At 38.4% G+C, this 20871-nt stretch overlaps 1 protein-coding gene across 3 annotated transcripts in view; it reads left to right on the forward strand.

The window, feature by feature from the left end:
• CHM (CHM Rab escort protein) overlaps window positions 1-20871 on the forward strand; it is a 239441-nt gene that overhangs the window by 45753 nt on the left and 172817 nt on the right. The window contains exon 2 of one of the 3 annotated variants that reach the window (XM_055564940.1): window positions 19755-19896. The exons of the other annotated variants lie outside the window; for them this stretch is intronic. Coding sequence (XP_055420915.1) covers window positions 19874-19896 — 23 coding nt within the window. The 5' untranslated portion in view covers window positions 19755-19873. The remainder of the gene's footprint in view (window positions 1-19754; window positions 19897-20871) is intronic. 3 annotated transcript variants of the gene reach the window in all.

Consider the following 20871-nt stretch of genomic DNA (forward strand, 5'->3'; position numbering starts at 1 on the left):
GAGCCCCTGTTTGAGTTTCCTAAGCCATCCCAGCAATTCCTGTTGGCTATCTATTTTACATATGGTAATGTATGTTTCCATGTTACTCTTTGCATACATCTCATCCTCTCCTGCCCTCTCTCCATGTCCATAAGTCTATTCTCTATGTCTGTTTCTCCATTGTTGCCCTGTAAATAAATTCTTCAGTACCATTTTTCTAGATTCCATTAGGTGTTAGAATATTATAGTTATCTTTCTCTTTTTGACTCACTTTATTCTGTATAATAGGTTCTAGATTCATCCACCTCATCAGAAATGACTCAAATATGTTCCTTTTTATGACTGAGTAATATTCCATTGTGTATATATACCACAATTTCTTTATCCATTCATCTGTCGATGGACATCTAGGTTGCTTCCATGTTCTATTTGTTGTAAATAGTGCTGCAATGAACAATGGGATACATGCATTTCTTTCAGTTTTGGTTTCCTTAGGGTGTAGGCCTACGAGTGGGATTGCTGGGTCATATGGTGGTTTTATTCCTAGTTTTTAAAGGAATCTCCATACCGTCTTTCATAGAGGTTGTATCAATTTACCTTCCCACCAACAGTGCAAGACTGTTCCCTTTTCTCTACACTCTCTCCAGAATTTGTTTGTAGACTGTTTGATGGATGGCCATTCTGACCGGTGTGAGGTGAGTTAGTTGTAGTTTTGATTTGCATTTCTCTAATAATGAGTGATGTTGAGCATCTATTCCTGTGTTTGTGAGCCATCTGTATATTTTCTTTGGAGAAATGTTGGTTTAGGGCTTTTTCCCACTTTTTGACTGGGTTGTTTGTTTTTCTGGTATTGAGTTGTATGAGCTGCTTGTATATTTTGGAAGTGAATCCTTTGTTAGTTGTTTTATTTGCTATTATTTTCTCCCATTCTGAGGGTTGTCTTTTCACCTTGCTTATAGTTTCCTTTGCTTTACAAAAGCTTTTAAGTTTAATCAAGTCCCACTTGTTTACTTTTGTTTTTATTTCCATTACTCTAGGACGTGGGTCATAGAGGATCTTGCTTTCACTTATGTCGTCATGTGTTCTGCCTATATTTTCCTCTAAGAGTTTTATAGTTTCTGGTCTTACATTTTGGTCTTTAATCTATTTTTAGTTCATCTTTGTGTATGGTGTTAGGAAGTGTTCTAATTTCAGTCTTTTACATGTAGCTGTCCAGTTTTTGAGCACCATTTACTGAGGAGGCTGTCTTTGCCCCATTGTATATTCTTGCCTCCTTTGTAAAAAATAAGGTACCCATAGGTGCATGGCTATATTTCTGGGCTTTCTATCTTATTCCATTGGTCTATATTTCTGTTTTTGTGCCAGTCTCATACTGTCTTCATGACTGTAGCTTTGTAGTATAATCTGAAGTCAGGAAGGTTGATTCCTCCAGCTGCATTCCTCTTTCTTGAGGTTGCTTTGGCTATTTGGGGACTTTTGTGTTTCCATATGAATTGTGAACTTTTTTGTTCTAGTTCTGTGAAAAATGCAATTGGTAATTTGATAGGGATTTCATTGAATTGGTAGATTGCATTGGGTAGTATAGTCATTTTTACAATATTTATTCTTCCTACCCAGCAAAATGGAATATTTCTTCATCTGTTTAAGTCATCTTTGATTTCTTTCATTAATGTCTTATACTTTTCTGTGTACAGTTTTTTGTCTCCTTAGGTAAGTTTATTCCTAGATATTTTAATCTTTTTGTTGCAGTGGAGAATTGGATTGATTCCTTAATTTCTGTTTCTGATTTTTCATTGTTAGTATATAGAAATTCATGTGATTTCTGTGTATTGATTTTGTATCCTGCAACTTTGCTAAATTCACTGATTAACTCTTGTAATTTTCTGATACTATCTTTAGGGTTTTCTATGTACAGTATTATGTAATCTGCAAACAGTGAGAGCTTACTTCTTCTTTTCTGATCTGGATTCATTTTACTTCTTTTTCTTCTCTGATTGCTATAGTTAGAATTTTCAGAACTATGTTGAATAATAGTGGTTAAAGTGGACATCCTTGTCTTGTTCCTGATCTTAGGTGGAATGCTTTCAATTTTTCACCATTGAGAATAATATTTGCTATAGGCTTATCATATAAGGCCGTTACTGTGTTGAGCTAGGTTCCTTTTATGCACATTTTTTGAATGTGCATAAATTACTTTAATCATAAGGAATTTTAATTTATTTTAATCATAAATGGGTGCTGAATTTTGTCAAAGGCTTTTTCTGCATCTGTTGAGATTATCATCTGGTTTTGATCTTTCATTTTGTTAATATGGTGTATCACATTGATTGATTGGCATATATTGGAGAATCCTTGCATTCCTGGAATAAACCCAACTTGATCATGGTTTATGATTTTTTAGATGTATTGCTGAATTCTGTTTGCTAAAATTTTGTTGAGGATTTTCGCATCTGGGGTCATCAGAGGTATTGGGCTGTAGTTTTCTTTTTTGTGTGTCGTCTTTGGTTTTGGTATCAGAGTGATGGTGGCCTTGTAGAATGAGTTTGGAAGTGTTCCTTCCTCTGCCATTTTTTGAAAGAATTTTAGAAGGATAGTCGTTAGCTCTTCTATTTCTCCAGTTATTTCTGGAGAAATAACTCCAGAAAGAATGAAGAGATGGAGCCAAAGCAACAATACCACCCAGTTGTGGATGTGACTGATGATGGGAAGTCAAGTCTGATGCTATAAAGAGCAATATTGCAAAGGAGCCTGGAACGTCAATGAATCAAGGCAAACTGGAAGTGGTGATACAAGAGATGGCAAGAGTGAACATCGACATTTTAGGAATCAGAGAACTCAAATGGACTAGAATGGGTGAATTTAACTCAGATGACCATTGTTTCTATTACTGTGGGAAAGAATCCCTTAGAAGAAATGGAGTAGCCATCATAGTCAACAAAAGAGTCTGAAATGCAGTACTTGGATGCAAACTCAAAAATGACAGAATGATCTCTGTTCGTTTCCAAGGCAAATCATTCAATATCACAGTAATCCAAGTCTATGCCCCGACCAGTAATGCTGAAGAAGCTGAAGTTGAACGGTTCTATGAAGACCTACAAGACCTTCTAGAACTACACCCCATGTCCTTTTCATTATAGGGGAATACAAAAGTAGGAAATCAAGATATACCTTGAATAACAGGCAAATTTGGCCTTGGACTGCAGAATGAATCAGGGCAAAGGCTAGTAGAGTTTTGCCAAGAGAATGCTCTGGTCATAGAAACACCCTCTTCCAACAACACAAGAGAAGACTCTACACATGGACATCACCAGACGGTCAATACTGAAATCAGATTGATTATACTCTTTGCAGCCAAAGATGGAGAAGCTCTGTACAGTCAACAAAAACAAGACTGGGAGCTCACTGTGGCTCAGATCATGAGCTCCTTATTGCCGAATTCAGACTTAAATTTAAGAAAGTAGGGAAAACCCCTGGACCATTCAGGTATGACCTGAATCAAATCCCTTACGATTATACAGTGGAAGTGAGAAATAGATTCAAGGGATTAGATCTGATAGACACAGTGACTGAAGAACTGTGGACAGAGATTTGTGACATTGTACAGGAGGCAGTGATCAAGACCATCCCCAAGAAAAAAGAGAGGGATGAGTAGGAAAGTGAAAAAGTTGTCTTAAAACTCAACATTCAGAAAACTAAGATCATGGAATCTAGTCCCACCTCCCACCACTTCATGGCAAATAGATGGGGAAACAGTAGAAGCAGTGACAGACTTTATTTTGGGGGCCTTAAAAATCTTTGCAGATGGTGACTTCAGCCATGAAATTAAAAGATGCTTGCTCCTTGGAAGAAAAGTCATGACCAACCTAGACAGCATATTATAAAGCAGAGACATTACTCTACCAACAAAGGTCTGTCTAGTCAAAGCTATGGTAGTCATGCATGGATGTGAGAGTTGGACCATAAAGAAAGCTGAGTGCCAAAGAATTGATGCTTTTGAACTGTGGTGTTGGAGAAGACTCTTGAGAGTCCCTTGGACTGCAAGGAGATCCAACCAGTCCATCCTAGAGGGAATCAGTCCTGAATATTCATTGGAAGGACTGATGCTGAAGCTGAAACTCCAATACTTTGTCCACCTAATCGGAAGAACTGATTCATTTGAAAGGACCTTGATGCTGGGAAAAATAGATGGCAGGAGGAGAAGGGGACAACTGAGAGTGAGATGGTTGGATGGCATTACCGACTAAATGGACATGAGTTTGAGTAAACTCAGGGAGGCCTGGCGTGCTGCAGTCCATGGGCTCGCAAGTGTTGGACCCGACTGAGCGACTGAACTGAACTGAACTTCTAATTGTTTGATAATTCTCCTGTGAAGCCATCTGGTCCTGGGTTTTTGTTTTTTGGGAGATTTTGATCACCATTCAATTTCAGTACTTGTAATTGGGTTGTTCATAATTTCTGTTTCTTCCTGGTTCAATCTTGGAAGGTTGAAGTTTTCTAAGAATCTGTCCATTTCTTCCAGATTATCCATTGTATTACCGTATAGTTGTTCCTAATAGTCTCTTATAATCCTTTGTATTTCTGCATTGTCTGTTGTAACTCTCCTTTTTCATTTCTAATTTTCTTGAGTTTATTCTTCTCTCTTTTCTTGATTAGTCTGGCTAAAGGTTTGTCAATTTTGTTTATCTTCTGAAAGAACCAACTTTTAGTTTTATTTATATTTACTATTGTTTCATTTCCTTTTCATTTATTTCAGCTTGGATCTTTATGATTTCTTTCCTTCTTTTTTTTTTTTTTTTTGTGGTTTTTCGTTCTTCTGTTTCCAATTGTTTTAGGTGTGAAGTTAGGTTGTCTATTCGATGTTTTTCTAGTTTCTTGAGGTAAGATTGTATTGCTATAAACTTCCCTCTTAGAACTGCTTTAGCTGCATCCCATAGATTTTTGAGTTGTTGTGTTTTCATTGTCATTTGTTTCTAGGAATTTTTTGATTTCCCTTTTGATTTCTTCAGTAACCTGTTGGTTATTTAGAAATGTGTTGTTTGATCTCATTGTGTTTGTATTGTTTACATTTTTTTTCTTGTAATTGATATCTAGTCTCATAGCATTGTGGTTGGAAAAGATGCTAGATATGATTTCAGTTTTCTTAAATATACTGAGGTTTGATTTGTGACCCAATATGTAGTCTATCCTGGAGCATGTTCCATGTGCTCTTGAAAAGAAGTTGTATTCTTCTGCATTTGGATGGAATGTCCTGAAGATATCAATTGGATCCATCTCATCTAATGTGTTGTTTAAGACTTGTGTTTCTATATTGATTTTCTGTTTTGATAATCTGTCCATTGGTGTGAGTGTGGTGTTAAAGTCTCCTACTATTATTGTGTTACTGTCAGTTTCTCCTTTTAAGTCTATTAGTATTTGTCTTCTGTATTGTGGTGCTTCTATGTTGAGTATATAGATATTTACAATTGTTATGTCTTCCTCTTGGATTGATCCCTTGATCATTATGTAGTGTCCTTTCTTATCTCTTGTAATCTTCTTTATTTTAAGGTCTTTTTTGTCTGATAGGAGGATTGCTACTCTAAGTTTCTTTTCTTCCCATTTGCACCCATCCTCTGAATTTCAATCCATATGTGTCTTTGGGTCTGAAGTGGGTTTCTTGTAGGTAGCATATACATGGGTCTTGTTTTTGTATCCATTCAGCCAGTCTGTGTCTTTTGGTTGGAGCGTTTAATCCACTTACATATAAAGTAATTATTGACATATATGTTCCTATTGCCATTTTCTCAATTGTTTGGGGTCGATCTTTTTCTTCTCTTGTATTTCTTGCCTATATTCGTCTCTTTAACATTTGTTGTGAAGCTAGTTTGGTGGTACTGAATTCTCTTAACTTTTGCTTGTCTGAAAACCTTTTTATTTCTCCATCAATTTTGAATGAGATCCTTGCCAGGTACAGTAATCTTGGTTGTAGATTTTTCCCTTTCAGTATTTCATATATATCCTGCTCTTCCCTTCTGGCCTGCAGAGTTTCTGCTGAAAGATCAGCTATTAAGTGTATGGGGTTTCTCTTGTATGTTGCTTGCTGCTTCTCCCTTGCTGATTTTAGTATGCTTTCTTTGTGTTTAGTCTTTGTTAGTTTGATTAGTATGTGTCTTGTTGTGTGTCTCCTTGGGTTTATCCTGAATGGGACTCTTTGTGCCTCTTGGACTTGATTAACTATTTTCTTTTCCATGTTGAGGAAATTCTCAACTATAATCTCTTCAAAATTTTCTCATACCTTTTCTTTTTCTCTTCTCCTTCTGGGACCCCTATAATTTCCCCCATAGTTTGAATGCCGGTGCATTTGATATTGTTTCAGAGGGGTCTGAGACTGTCCTCAGTTATTTCCATTTCTTTACTTTATACTGCTCTTCAGAAGTTATTTCCACCATTTTATAGCCAAGCTCACTGAATCGTTCTTCTGCTTCAGATATTCTGCTATTGATTTCTTCTAGAGTATATTTAATTTCAGTAATTCTGTTGTTTGTCTCTGTATGTCTATTCTTTAATTCTTTTAGGTCTTTGTTAATTGATTCCTGTATTTTCTCCATTTTGTTTTCAACATTTTTGATCATCTTTACTATCATTATTCTGAATTCCTTTTCAGGTACTTTGCCTATTTCATCTTCATTTATTTGGACTTCTCTGTTTCTAGTTTGTTTCTTTATTTGTGTAGTATTTCTCTGCCTTTTCATTTTTTTTTTTTTTTTTTAACTTACTTTGTTAGAGTTCTCCTTTCCCCAGGCTTCAGGGAAAGTTGAATACTTTCCTTGTAGGTTGAATTCTTTCTTCCTTTTGGTTTCTGCCCTCCTAAGGTGATGGCATCCCACTCCAGTACTCTTGCCTGGGAAATCCCATGGATTGAGGAGCCTAGTAGGCTGCAGTCCATGGGGTCATGAAGAGTCGGACATGACTGAACAACTTCACTTTCACTTTTTACTTTCATGCATTAGATAAAGAAATGGAAACCCACTCCAATGTTCTTGCCTGGAGAATCCCAGGGATGGGGGAGCCTGGTGAGCTGCCGTCTATGGGGTAGTACAGAGTCGGACACGACTGAGGTGACTTAGCAGCAGCAGCAGCAGCAGCAGCAAGGTTGGTCCAGTGGTTTGTGTAAACTTCCTATAAGGTCAGATTTGTGCTGAGTTTTTGATTTTTTATTTGTTTTTCCTCTGATGGGCAAGGCTGAGTGAGGTAGTAATCCTGTCTGCTGATAATTGGGTTTGTAGTTTTGTTTTGTTTGTTGTTTTGATGACAAGTCCTGTACAGGGTGCTATTTGTGGTTGGGTGATGCTGGGTCTTATATTCAAGTGGTTTCTTTTTTGTGAGTTCTCAGTATTTGATACTCCCTAGAGTTAGCATTGGAGAAGGAAATGGCAACCCACTCCAGTGTTCATGCCTGGAGAATCCCAGGGACGGGGCATCCTGGTGGGCTGCCGTCTATGAGGTCACACAGAGTCGGACACGACTGAAGTGACTCAGCAGCAGCAGCAGCAGAGTTAGTTCTCTGGTAGTCTAGGGTCTTGGAGTCAGTGCTCCCACTCCAAAGGCTCAGCGCTTGATCTCTGGTCAGGAACAAAAATTCCACAAGTGATTTGTTATGGCGTTGAAAGTGAAAGTGAAAGTGAAGTCGTGTCTGACTCTTTGCGATCCCATGGACGGTAGCCTACCAGGCTCCGTGATCCATGGGATTTTCTAGGCAAGAATACTGGAGTGGGCTGCCATTTTCTTCTCCAGCAGATCTTCCCAACCCAGGGATCGAACCCAGGTCTCCTGCATTGCAGACAGACGCTTTACCGTCTGAGCCACTAGGGAAGCTAGTTATGGCATTAAATGAGATTAAAACAAATATCCAAAAACAAGAAACCAAAGATGAACCCTAGATAAAATGGCACTTACAAAATCTGGCAAATTGTAACTAAAATAATTGAATATACATATACACTCATGAGCAATGTCAGAACAGTCCAACAAAAATAAAGTACAGTGGGTTGACCTGGCAAACAAAGGAACAAAGGATATCAAAATTTTTATTTACAAGTTAAGAAAAATACTAACAAAAACACAAACTGGATAACAAAACGAAGGCAAGGGGCCAAGTGGGGAATTAAGTAATGAAAACAAAACTAACAAATATTTTGAGAGGAAAGGAAAGAGAGTAAAGAAGGAAAGAATAGATATGCAAAGTTTAATAGAGGTAGATGAAGAAGATTTATATACATTAAAGTTTAACTATAAGGGGAAAAGAACAATAGGAAAGGCAAAAAAGGAATGAACGTAGAAAAAATATAATAGGTTAAAAAAATTAAAAATATAAAAAATGGAAGAAGAAAGAAAAAAAGGGGGAAATAAAAAGGAAAACACCACAGAACTGCAAAAGCCCAATGTAGAGGCAGAGGTTTATAGCAACAATAAAAAGTGCAACTGAACCTACACACATACATATACATGCATAAGCAAAATCAAAATAGTCCAACAAAAGTAAACTATAATAGATTGACCTGGTGAACAAAGGAAACCAAAAATTATATCTACCAGAACAAAACTAACTAAAGCAGAAACTGGAAAACAAAACTATAGCAAGGTGCCAATTGGGGGATAAAGCAATGAAAATAAAATTAACAAATGTATTTAGAAAAAAGCAGAGAAAGAAAAGAAAGAATAGATATGTGAAGTTAAATAGAGGTCGATAAAGAAAATTTATATATGTTAAAGATTAACTGCAAAGGGAAAAGAACAGTAGGAAAAGTAAACAAGGAAATAAATGTAGAAAAAATAATAATAGATTTAAAAAAATTAAAATTAAAAAAAAAAAGAGAAAAGAAATAAAAAAGGAAAACTCCACAGAACTGCAAAAGCCCAACGTTAGAGGCAGATTTTTATAAGAACAATAAAAATGTGTCTAAAATAGAAAAAAAAAGCTTTAAAGCTTATTTGGATTTCTTAATGGCAATAAAATCATCAACTACAACAGGGGGGGTGGAGGGGGAAAAAAAAGAAAAAAAAATCCAAAAGAATCTACAGAAAAAGTTAAAACATAAGAATAAAAGAAGTTTTTCTTGAGTTGTTGATGTCAGGGTCTTTGCCCTCTCTAGGAATCACAGTCCACCTCACCTCCCTAGGATGCCCTCCAACACTGTGGTGGTCTCTGGATCTGTGTGGAGGCAGCCCAGATTCTAATATGGTTCTACTTCTGTGTCTTTTGCCTCCAGTGTCCACAGTAATCAGAACTAGTACGTTTTCTTTTGTGGAAGCTCTCAATGTCCTTTTATATATTCCATGGACACAGAGTCTGCCTAGTTGATTGTGTGGATTTAATCTGCAGCTTGTACAGATTATGGGAAGATTTTGGGCCTTCTTCCTTAGCCACACTGCCCCTGGGTTTCAATTGTGGTTTTATTTCCACCTCTTGGAGAAGGAAATGGCAACCCACTCCAGTATTCTTGCCTGAAGAATCCCATGGACAGAGGAGTCTGGCAGGTACAGTCCATGGGGATGCAAAGAGTTGGACATGACTGATCGACTTTCACTCACTTCACTTCCACCTCTACATGTGGGTCTTCCCTTGGGGTTTGCTCTTGAGGGTGACCTGGAGGACTTGGGTTTGCCCTTGTGAGGGCCAAGAGTGGAATTGGTGCAGCTGCTTGGGTCCCAGGGGTCTGGCAGCACCAGATACTCTGGAGTGTTGGCAGCTAGGAAAGCAGGAAATATAGTGCTCTAGAAGGGTACAGCAACCAGTATTGGCCAATGCGCTCCAGTATTCTTGTCTGGAGAACTCCCCTCCCTGACAGAGAAACCTGGCAGGCCATAGTCCACAGGGTCATAGAGTCAGACAAGACTGAAGCCACCCAGTGCACATACAAGACTTTTTTTTTGCCTGTGGCAGTTTTGCCCCAGTGAGAGTTGAGTGTGAAGGTAGTGCAGCTGCTTGGCTTGTGGGGACCCTTGTGGCACCAAGTGTGCATGGATGTGGACTCCCTCTGCCACAGGAGTTAAGGCCCTGTCAGAGTCTTTTTTTAGAGCCTCTTGTAGCTGGCGATCAGAAGGCTTTTTTGGCCATTTTCTCTGTAGCTCCGCCTATTCAGGCACTTACATGGCTCCCTTGCCTGGGGTCCTTCTCAGTTGTTCGGCCTGTCAGGCACATAGAGGCCACCCCCACCCCCCACCCCCACCCCGGCTGGGGTCCTCCTCTGTAGATCAGCACATCAGGCAATTAAAGGGGCACTCTTAGTGGGGTCCTCCTCTGTAGTTCGGCATATCAGTCACTTAAAGGAGCACCCTGGGTGGGGTGCTGCTCTGTAGTTCAGTGGGTCAGGTGTTTGATGGGCCAGCCTCTCTTGTTCAACTAGGATGCTGGCGTGTGGGGAGAGAAAGGCTATGGTGGTGGCTCCACCCGCTACGCGTGACTCAGCAGTATCACCTTGCTTCCACGGCTGCCTCTTTCTTCCACAGGCATTTCCCGCCACAATCTCCTCGTTCACATTCCCTCAATCCATCTCTCTGCAGTAAACAGCAACCTTCACCCTGGGATTGCTCCACAATCACTAACTCCAGCTCCCAGCTGCTCTACCTTCCATGGGACCAGTGTTCCTGTCCAGCGTATATATTGCTGCGGCAATGACACTCTTCATTCTTATTCCATTTACGCTGCCAGAAATCAGCTGTTTCACTCTCAGCCTTAAATGTTTCTCCTCTGACTCAGACAATTGCCTCGATGTGGGGATCAGACCCCTCCTTCAGTTCCCCCACACGCCAAGCGCAGGTCCAGTGCTACTAACACGCCTGTTTTTCCCCCTCGTTCTTTCATCCTACCGAGTTTTGCGTGGTTCTGTATATTCTTTTCCACTGGTCAGGTACTCCTGTTCTGCTCTCAGTTGGTGTTCTGCATGCACTTCTGTGTCTGAAGGTTTATTCCTGATATATCTTTGAAGAGAGATGTACTCCATGTCCTGGAGAAGGAAATGGCAACCCACTCCAGTGTTCTTGCCTGGAGAATCCCAGGGACGGGGGAGCCTGGTGGGCTGCCGTCTATGGGGTCGCACAGAGTCGAACACGACTGAAGTGACTTAGCAGCAGCAGTACTCCATGTCCACCTCCTCTTCCACCATCTTGTTCTCCGTAGTTCTGTTTTTAATTTATTAAGAAACCTCCATAGTGTTTTCCGCAGTGGCTGTATCGGTTTACATTCTTACTGACAGTGTATGAGGCTTCCTGTTTCTCCACATCCTCTCCATCATTTGTGTTCTTTTTGATGACAGTCATTCTGACAGGTATGAGGTGATATCTTGTGATTTTGACTTTCATTTCTCTGATGATTAGGTAGGTTTACTCCTAGGTATTTTTTTTTTTTTTTTTATGTACTAGTAAATAGATTGCTTTTTGATTTATCTTTCTGATAGTTCATTGTTTGTGTATAGAAATATAGCATTTATATTTATTAATTTTGAATTCTACAGCTTAACCAAATTAATTGATGAGCTCTAATAGTTTCCCAGTGGTGTCTTTAGTCTTTTCTGTGTGTAGTATCATGTAATCTGCACACAGATTACAGTTTTACTTCTTCTTTTCTAATTTGAATTCCTTTTATCTCTTTCTATGTTTGATTGCTATGGCTAGGACTTACAATCCTATGTTGAAGAAAATGGTGAGAATAGACATACTTGTCTTGTTCTAGATCTTAGAAGAAATGCTTTCAACTTTTCATTATTGAGTATAGATTTTAGGTGGGTTTGTTTGTGTAGCCTTTATTATGTGGAGATATGTTCTGTCCATGTTCACTTTCTGCAGGGCTTTCATTGAACATGGATGCTAAATTTTGTCAAAAGGTTTTTTCTGCATTTACTTAGATGCTCATATGATTCTTAATCTTCAATTTGTCAATGTGTGCATCATGTTGGTTGATTTGTGGATATTGAAAAATCTTTGCATCCTTGGGAAGATGTACTTTTTTATGGTTTTTACTTGAACAACATTTTAACTTGCCAAAAATAAAATTTTCCAATTAATTGTAATGGGATACGTATTATTTTTTTTCAATCAAACACTGCAATTTATTTATTCAGTTCACTACTGCTGTGTTTGAGACTGTTTCCAGTTTCCTATTATAAACAAAATGTAGGCATCCGTATACATATAGCTTCTGGTTTTAAATATCTAATATTTTTGGGGAAAGGTAGTGTTCCAAATTTTTACCATGTTTGCAAAATCACCTTATAACCTTTTTCTTTTTCTCTAATTTAAAAATTCACAATTTCAGTGACTTAAATGTGCTTGTATAACTTCTGTGCCTTGACAAAATGAAGTTTTATGATAAGGAATTAAGTAAGATTTTCTCTTTTTTGCAGGAAGATTTATGTAGTTAGCCAGCAGAGTAAGTGACGTGATCTGATTATTTCATCATGATGAACTGTTGAGTAGTATTGCTTTTCTAATCTTGATTATAGTTTTTCTTACAGACAGCAGCAGGCAAAAATGTACTTTGAGTTTTTTTTATGTTTATGGATTTCATCCATGATTTTGTGAAGATCAACTTAGTAATTTAACAGCCTGCTGCTTTTTGCATTTATATACCATTTAAGTGATGATAGTTCTGAAATGACCCATTATAAATCCTAAGTACAACCTCTGTTGATTTATAAACTCTATCCAAGCATTATTCCTATCAACAGCAGCTAATTTCATTTAAAATAGTTCTTTCATTGCTTTTTTGTCATAAATTTTGCAGGGAGATTTTTAAACCAAAGTTAACTTCTGCCAAATTGCAATTGAAGGAGCTGTATTTTTGTGTGTCAGTTATCTGTGTAAGTAAATGTAAAATCTGTGGTTCTTTTTAGAGAACTACATTTACTGTAGATTTTTATGAGCTCTTGACATGTGAAATTTCAAGAATAGATGTTGTGATTTAGAAAAGCAGTTTGCAGTTCAAAATGTGGAGATTGGGATTTATTTTAATCTTGAAGTTATTTGAAGGGGGTGCAAGAAGACCAAAAGTTTATACTTTAACAGAATCTATTTCTACCAGTAATTGTTCCTCTGCACAGCCTAAGTCTTTTTCTCTAATAGATATATCATTGTTTAGTTTTGTTTCCTATATATCTTTACTTTCTACTATAACTGCTTCAGACAAAAAGAAGATAAACAAAATAAATCGAAAAAGGATGATGTTACCTCACTGCATTAATTTAAATTCATGATTTCTTAGAATCTTTTGTTTTTTTTTGTCCTTCATATATTTTATTTATGGTCTTTTTATGCTGTGTTACTTCCTTATTTTTTTTTTTTTTATTTTATTTTATTTTTAAACTTTTGCCAAACATCGAAATGAATCCACCACTTTAAAAATGAGTATTCAGTGTCTTTATGCCTCATGATATTAAGTATTTAGTGGATACCTGATGTCAACCCAAATGAATGTCACAGATACAGCTATTGATGTTTTAGTCTTATGTAATGACCATATTCTTATTCCTCAAAGTTGAAAACATTGTTATACTTTACTAGTTTGACCAAAGAAGTATGTTAATCTAAATAGTATTACCTTGTGTGATTAAAAACTGATGTCACCATACATGTTTATTAGTTTGTGGGCTAGATTTGTCTTTGGCCTGACAAATGAATTTTTTTTTTTTTTTATTTAGAAACCGTGTCTAGTTAAGAATTATTTAGGAATTGTAATAAAGAGAATTAAACAATTATTTTGTCCCTGGTTTAAACGTTTTTGTTTTGTTTGTTTGAAGAAACTTTTTGCTCTTAATAATAAAAATTTACATATCCTTGTCAGAAAAATTCAATCAATGTATGTCTGTATATTACATGCACATATATGTGAAAATAGACATGTTGGTTTGCCCACATATCATTCCCAAGGGACCACCGTTGGTGTGTTACATTCTATCTGGTGGAATTAAAGATAGTTTTATGAGAATTAATGAATGCATGAATGAAAGGATAAAATTAATTGATTTTGATGAGGTGAAAATATGCAGTAATAGTGTCTCATCATCATGTCTGTTTGCACATTCTTTTCTCATTTAAGGGTATTTTTTAGTAATATTATGTTGTAGTGGTAATAGTGGGAAAAAAACAAATTAAAAACAAGTTTAAACAGATAAATAGTTGATCAAAACTAAATGAGATCACATAGGATTGTATCAGGGCTTCCCTGATAGCTCAGTTGGTAAAGAATCCTCCTGCAATGCAGGAGACCCCAGTTTGATTCCTGGGTTGGGAAGATCTGCTGGAGAAAATATACGCTACCCACTCCAGTATTCTTGGGCTTCCCTTGTGGCTCAGCTGTCACAAGGGAAGTAAAGTATCTGCCTGCGATGTGGGAGACCTGGGTTCAGTCCCTAGGTTGGGAAGATCCTCTGAAGAAGGGAAAGGCTACCTACTGCAGTATTCTGGCCTAGAGAATTCCATGGACTATACCCATGGGGTCACAAAAGTCAGACATAACTGAGAGACTTTCACTTTCAGGAAAATTCATCCCAGGAAGTTTCTTGAGAGTTGTAGATCTATGACTGACCATGATGTCAAAGGAAACTTTCTGTGTTCACTGTTTCTCCACCACTGACTTGATATTATTTTGACATCACCTTTTCCTGTATATCATTGTTCATTTTATGTTTTGGCACTGAGGTGGGAGACACTAAAATTTGTCAAGAATTGTTACTTCTCAAGAAAACACCCTCTTCCAACAACAGAATAGAAGATTCTACACATGAACAACACCAGATGGTCAATACCGAAATGAGATTGCTTATATTATTTGCATCCAAAGATGGAGAAGCTGTATATAGTCAGCAAAAATAAGACGGGGAGCTCACTGTGGCTCAGATCATGAGCTTCTTATTGCTGAATTCAGACTTAAATTCAAGAAAGTAGGGAAAACCACTGGACCATTCAGGTATGACCTGAATCAAATCCCTTACGATTATACAGTGGAAGTGAGAAATAGATTCAAGAGATTAGATCTGATAGACAGAGTGCCTAAAGAAATATGGATGGAGGTTCATGACACTGTACAGGAGGCAGGGATCAAGACCATCCCCCAAAAAAGAAATGTAAAAAGGCAAAATGGTTGTCTGAGGAGGCCTTACAAATAGCTGTGAAAAGAAGAGAAGTGAAAGGCAAAGGAGAAAATGAAAGACATACCCATTTGAATGCAGAGTTCCAAAGAACAGCAAAGAGAGATAAGAAAGCCTTCCTCAGTGATCAGGGCAAAGAAATAGAGGAAAACAATAGAATGGGTAAGACTAGAGATCTCTTCAAGAAAATTAGAGATACTAAGGGAACATTTCATGCAAAGATGGACATAATTAAGGACAGAAGTGGTATGGACCTAACAGAAGCAGAAGATCTTAAGAAGAGGTGGCGAGAATACACTGAAGAACTATAAAAAAAGATCTTTATAACCCAGATAATCACGATGGTATGATCATTCACCTGGAGCCAGACATCCTGGAATGCAAAGTCAAGTGGGCCTTAGGAAGCATCACTACGAACAAAGTTTAGTGGAGATGATGGAATTCCAGTTGAGCTATTTCAAATCTTAAAAGATGATGCTGTGAAAGTACTGCACTCAGTATGCCAGCAAATTTGGAAAACTCAGCAGTGGCCACAGGACTGGAAAAGGTCAGTTTTCATTCCCATCCCAAAGAAAGGCAATGCCGAAGAATGCTCAAACTACTGCACAGTTGCACTCATCTCACACACTAGCAAAGTAATGCTCAAAATTCTCCAAGCCAGACTTCAGCAATATGTGAACCGTGAACTTCCAGATGTTCACACTGGATTTACAAAAGGCAGAGGAACCAGAGATCAAATTGCCAACATCTGTTGGATCATTGAAAAAGCAAAAGAGTTCCAGAAAAACATCTGCTTCTGCTTTATTGATTATGTCAAAGCCTTTGACTGTGTGATCACAACAAATGTGGAAAATTCTGAAAGAGATGGGAATATCAGACCCTCTGACCTTCCTCTTGAGAAATCTGTATGCAAGTCAGGAACCAACAGTTAGAAATGGGCATGGAACAGCAGACTGGTTCCAAATAGGGAAAGGAGTACGTCAAGGCTGTATATTGTCACCCTGCTTATTTAACTTATATCCAGAGCACATCATATGAAACCCTGGGCTGGAAGAAGCACAAGCTGGAATCAAGATTGCTGGCAGAGATATCAATAACATTTAATATGCAGATGACACCACCCTTATGGCAGAAAGCAAAAGTGCCTCTTGATGAAAGTGAAAGAGGAGAGTGAAAAAGCTGGCTTAAAATTCAACATTCAGTAAACTAAGATCATGGCATCCAGTCCCATCACTTTATGGCAAATAGATGGGGAAACAGCGGCAGACTTTATTTTTTTGAGTTCCAAAATCACTGCAGATTGTGACTGCAGCCATGAAATTAAAAGATGCTTGCTCCTTGTAAGAAAAGCTATGACCAACCTAGACAGTATATTAGAAAGCAGAGACATTACTTTGCCAACAAAGATCCGTCTAGTGAAGTCTATGGTTTTTCCAGTAGTCATGTATGGATATGAGAGTTGGACTATAAAGAAAGCTGAGCACTGAAGAATTGATGCTTTTGAACTGTGTTGTTGGAGAAGACTCTTGAGAGTCCCTTCGGCTGCTAGGAGATCCAACTAGTCCATCCTAAGGGAAATCAGTCCTGAATATTCATTGGAAGGACTGATGTTGAAGCTGAAACTCCAATACTTTGGTCACCTGATGCGAAGAGCTGAGTCATTGGAAAAGACCCTGATTCTGGGAACAATTGAAGGCGGGAGGAGAGGGGGATGACAGAGGATGAGATGGTTAGATGGCCATCACCAACTTAATGGACATGAGTTTGAGTAAACTCTGGGAGTTGGTGGTAGACAGGGAGACCTGGCATGCTGCAGTCTGTGGAGTCACAAAGAGTCAGACACAACTGAGTGACTGAACTGAACTGAACTGAAGAAATACATACATTACAATTAGAAACTGGTTCTAAAACCACCTGAGATTATGGGTATTTTTGGTACCCCAGTGTTGAGAAGTTAACAGCAAAACAGACTGATGCTTGCCTTCATGGTAACCTGGAAACCTAGTAGGGGGAAATAACTGTGCTCATGAAGAGAAGGAAATGACACCCCACTCCGGTATTCTTGCCTGGAAAAATCCCATGGACTGAGGAGCCTGGTAGGCTGCAGTCCATGAGGTCGCTAAGAGTCGGGCACGACTGAGCGACTTCACTTTAACTTTTCACTTTTATGCATTGGAGAAGGAAATGGCAACCCACTCCAGTATTCTTGCCTGGAGAATCCTAGGGACAGAGGAGCCTAGTGGGCTGCCGTCTATGGGGTTGCACAGAGTCGGACATGACTGAAGTGACTTAGCAGCAGCAGCAGCAGCTCATGAAGAAGAAAAGGGTAGTGCTATAAGAGTAATGTGGATTACTTAGATTATTTAAATTTGGTGATAGGAGGGTGGCTTAAATGGAAGTGGTTATAATAACTTCTTAGTTGTTATACTGTGGATATGGGAGTATAAAGATCTTTGAGAACTAATGTCATTTTTCTTTTAAAGAAAGAGTTAAATTGATTTCTTCTTAGAGGCTTTGTGTGTGTGTGTGTGTGTGTGTGTGTGTGTGTGTGTGTGTGTGTGTGTGTATGTGTGGCTTAATAAAGCTGTACCTCACTGAGTTACCTCAGAAATTCCATCCGCAGTTGTGTGGCAAATCAATTTTATATTTTTCTGCCCTGGAAATTAACTTTACATACATGTAGTTGAGTGAAAAATATGGTCTGATGCCTTGTTTATGCAGTGGAAAAACAAAAATACTCTGTTCAGATGTTTAGTGATTATGGCTCTTGACAAAGAAGAAACCAGTATTGATTCACTAGCTATTCCTATTGTGAAATTTCTTTTTAGTTTAGTTTAGTTTTTGTGCAAAGTTAGATCTGTTTATGTTTTGTTTAACACAAAAAATATAACAACATAGCTCTTTCTTTTACACTGGAATACTTGGTCATATGTGAATAAGGTAGCTCAAAGATAAGTATTTGAAAGGTTTTAGGTTTAAGACTGCCATAAAGGGATAGGGAAACAAAAGAAAATGTAACCTCACTTAGAACATTTTTATTTATCTGTACCTTCCAATATTCAGATGAAAGGAAGAAAACCTTATTTTGTCTCCTGTAGGATGAGAAAAATATATCAAAGAAGCAAGTGTTACCCTAGCTTTCCCCCCTCTGTATTTCACCATGTTAAAGACATTTCATTAGGTTTACAGCACTAAAAGAGTGAAAGTAGTTTTCAGTTGCTTAACATAATCTGGTATTCAGAACAGTGTATGCTGTTACAAACAGTGTGATGTAAAAATATCTACCATTTATTGAATATTTGCTCATGAAGGGTTCTTGAACCATGACAAGACACCAGGATTCTTGGCCTCTGGAGGAAAAGAATTTAATCTGGGGTCAGAGATGAGGCTTGATCACTCAGAGCTTTTGTGTAATAAAGTTTTATTAAAGTATAAAGGAGATAGAGAAAGCTTCTGACATAGGCATCAGAAGGGGACAGAAACTGTACCTCCTTAGTAGTGTTAGCAATGGAGTTATATGCTCTCCAATTAGTCATTATAATGAATCAAAAGAATGTCTGGAGGTTGTAAAGACCTCAGCAGACCTACTCCCATAATTTACATTTTAAGATAACAGGATTAGCCAGTAGGTTTAATCCAGAGACTGTCCTCAAGCAGGATACATTATTGTTATATAATCCTAAGGAATGTAGGGGGGAAAAAAGTTTGTCCTTTCTTCCTCCTTGAGAATTCCAGACCCCTCTCTCCTTGGGGACCCCTAGACTTCTTATCAACCTGCCCTAGGAAATGACTCTCAATCATTACTCTGTTAGATACTTTGAAAATATTAAGCTATTTAATTCCTATTATATTTCTCTAAAAGAAATATAAATTCTCTCCTTTTGCGGATGAGGACACAAATTCAGAATTGAAATCACTTGTCAAACGTCACATGTCTATTCAAGGAATGAACCAAGATTTGTAGCCAGGTTCCTTTGACTGCAGAGCCTGTGTTCTTTCACTAAGATAAGCTGTGTATAGGGTTGGAAGCGGAGAAGGCAATGGCACCCCACTCCAGTACTCTTGCTTGGAAAATCCCATGGATGGAGGAGCCTTGTAGGCTGCAGTCCATGGGGTCGCTAGGATTCGGACACGACTAAGCGACTTCACTTTCACTTTTCACTTTCATGCATTGGAGAAGGAAATGGCAACCCACTCCAGTGTTCTTACCTGGAGAATCCCAGGGACGGGGGAGCCTTGTGGGCTGCCGTCTATGGGGTTGCATAGAGTCGGACTCGACTGAAGCGACTCAGCAGCAGCAGCAGGGTTGGAAGACAAATCCTGAGTTTGATGGTCAGGAGACCCAATTCACGCTGTTACTCTGTCACTGATTAGTTATATGACTTATGTTGTTTTCTTCAACTGTAAAATGGGCCTAGTGTACAACCTACCTTGAAGAGTCCCTGTGTGGAACCAGTGAGATACATATAAAATGTTGAGGTGTGGCCAGAAGGTCTGACAGTTATGTAGCAAGTTCACTAAAAGACTTTTACTTTGGAATCACTGGGAATACATTAAGCCTTTGTTTTGGAGGGCGGTGTGTGTGTGGGGAAAAATCCTTGGAAGCAATTCGTGAATTTTTATGGGTTTGAAACAAAAATGTCATTTTGTCTTTAGGTCACTGAAATCTGTATGACAGGAGCTTCATTTGCAAATGGCAATTCTTGCACAAGGAGGATTTTTGCCCATAGTGCTCAAACAGGCTGGATTGATTGAGACAGCTCCTTGCAGAAATCATGATATATCAGCATTTGTCTAGGTATTACTAACTGCATTTCTCTAGGTATTACTAACTTTGACTTCTTTTAGTCATTGTGTTTGAATGAGAATAGCTTTCACACAAACCAGAAAAACTACAAGCAAAGATAATTGAATGTACATATGCATTTTTACACTGCATTTCCCTCCTCCCCTCACTTTCTTTGTCTTGAGCAATTTCTTTATCATTCATCCTCCTCCAAAAGATTTCTCTTATATTTTCTTCCTCTTTGTTGTGTGTGTGTGTGTGTGTGTGTGTGTGTGTTTTACTTTGAAATGGCAACTATCCTTACCAGCTCCTTGGCACTTAGAAGACTATGAATCAGCTTGATAGCTAGAATCAGAGTGATCAACAGCAACAAAACAAAGTTTTTTCCTGTCTCTCAAACTTCCCTTCTCCCACCCCCGCCCCCAAAATGAAACTGGAGTTTGATTTGCCTTTCCAGGACAAAGCAAGAGTTAAATTTTAGGAGCTGTGACTACTCTGCCACAGAAGATAGGGGAAAAGGGAGAGGGAGTCAGCAATCCTCAGCCCTTTGATCTGTCAGTTTTGCTGTTCTCTCAACAGCGTCTGCATTCTTGTCTCTGTTCTACCTTCCCAGGGTTGTCAGCAAACCTAGCTATTCCTGGCTGGCACTGGACTATGGTAGTTGCCAATGAAAAGGGCACTGGGGACTCCTGTGGACGTCGTCTCCTGTGTCCACACTTGGCATAGAAGAGGGGAGGAGGATGATAACTAACTGTATGCTAGCCATTGCTTTAAATGATTTCATTCCTGTTTTAATGATAAACTGAGGCTTGAAAGAGTAACTGTAAGGTTAGTGGCTGAGGTTGCACAGCTAGTAAGAGGCACAGTTGGAATTTGAACCCAGGTCCTTCTGATCGTGAAGCCTTTGGTTAATAGCAGTACATTTAATTCTCTTAGCATTAAAGGTTCCAAGTTGACCAAACTGCTGCTGTTGTCCTTAAGTTTCTC

Source organism: Bubalus kerabau, chromosome X, assembly GCF_029407905.1.
Source record: "Bubalus kerabau isolate K-KA32 ecotype Philippines breed swamp buffalo chromosome X, PCC_UOA_SB_1v2, whole genome shotgun sequence".
NCBI classification, from domain to species: domain Eukaryota; kingdom Metazoa; phylum Chordata; class Mammalia; order Artiodactyla; family Bovidae; genus Bubalus; species Bubalus kerabau.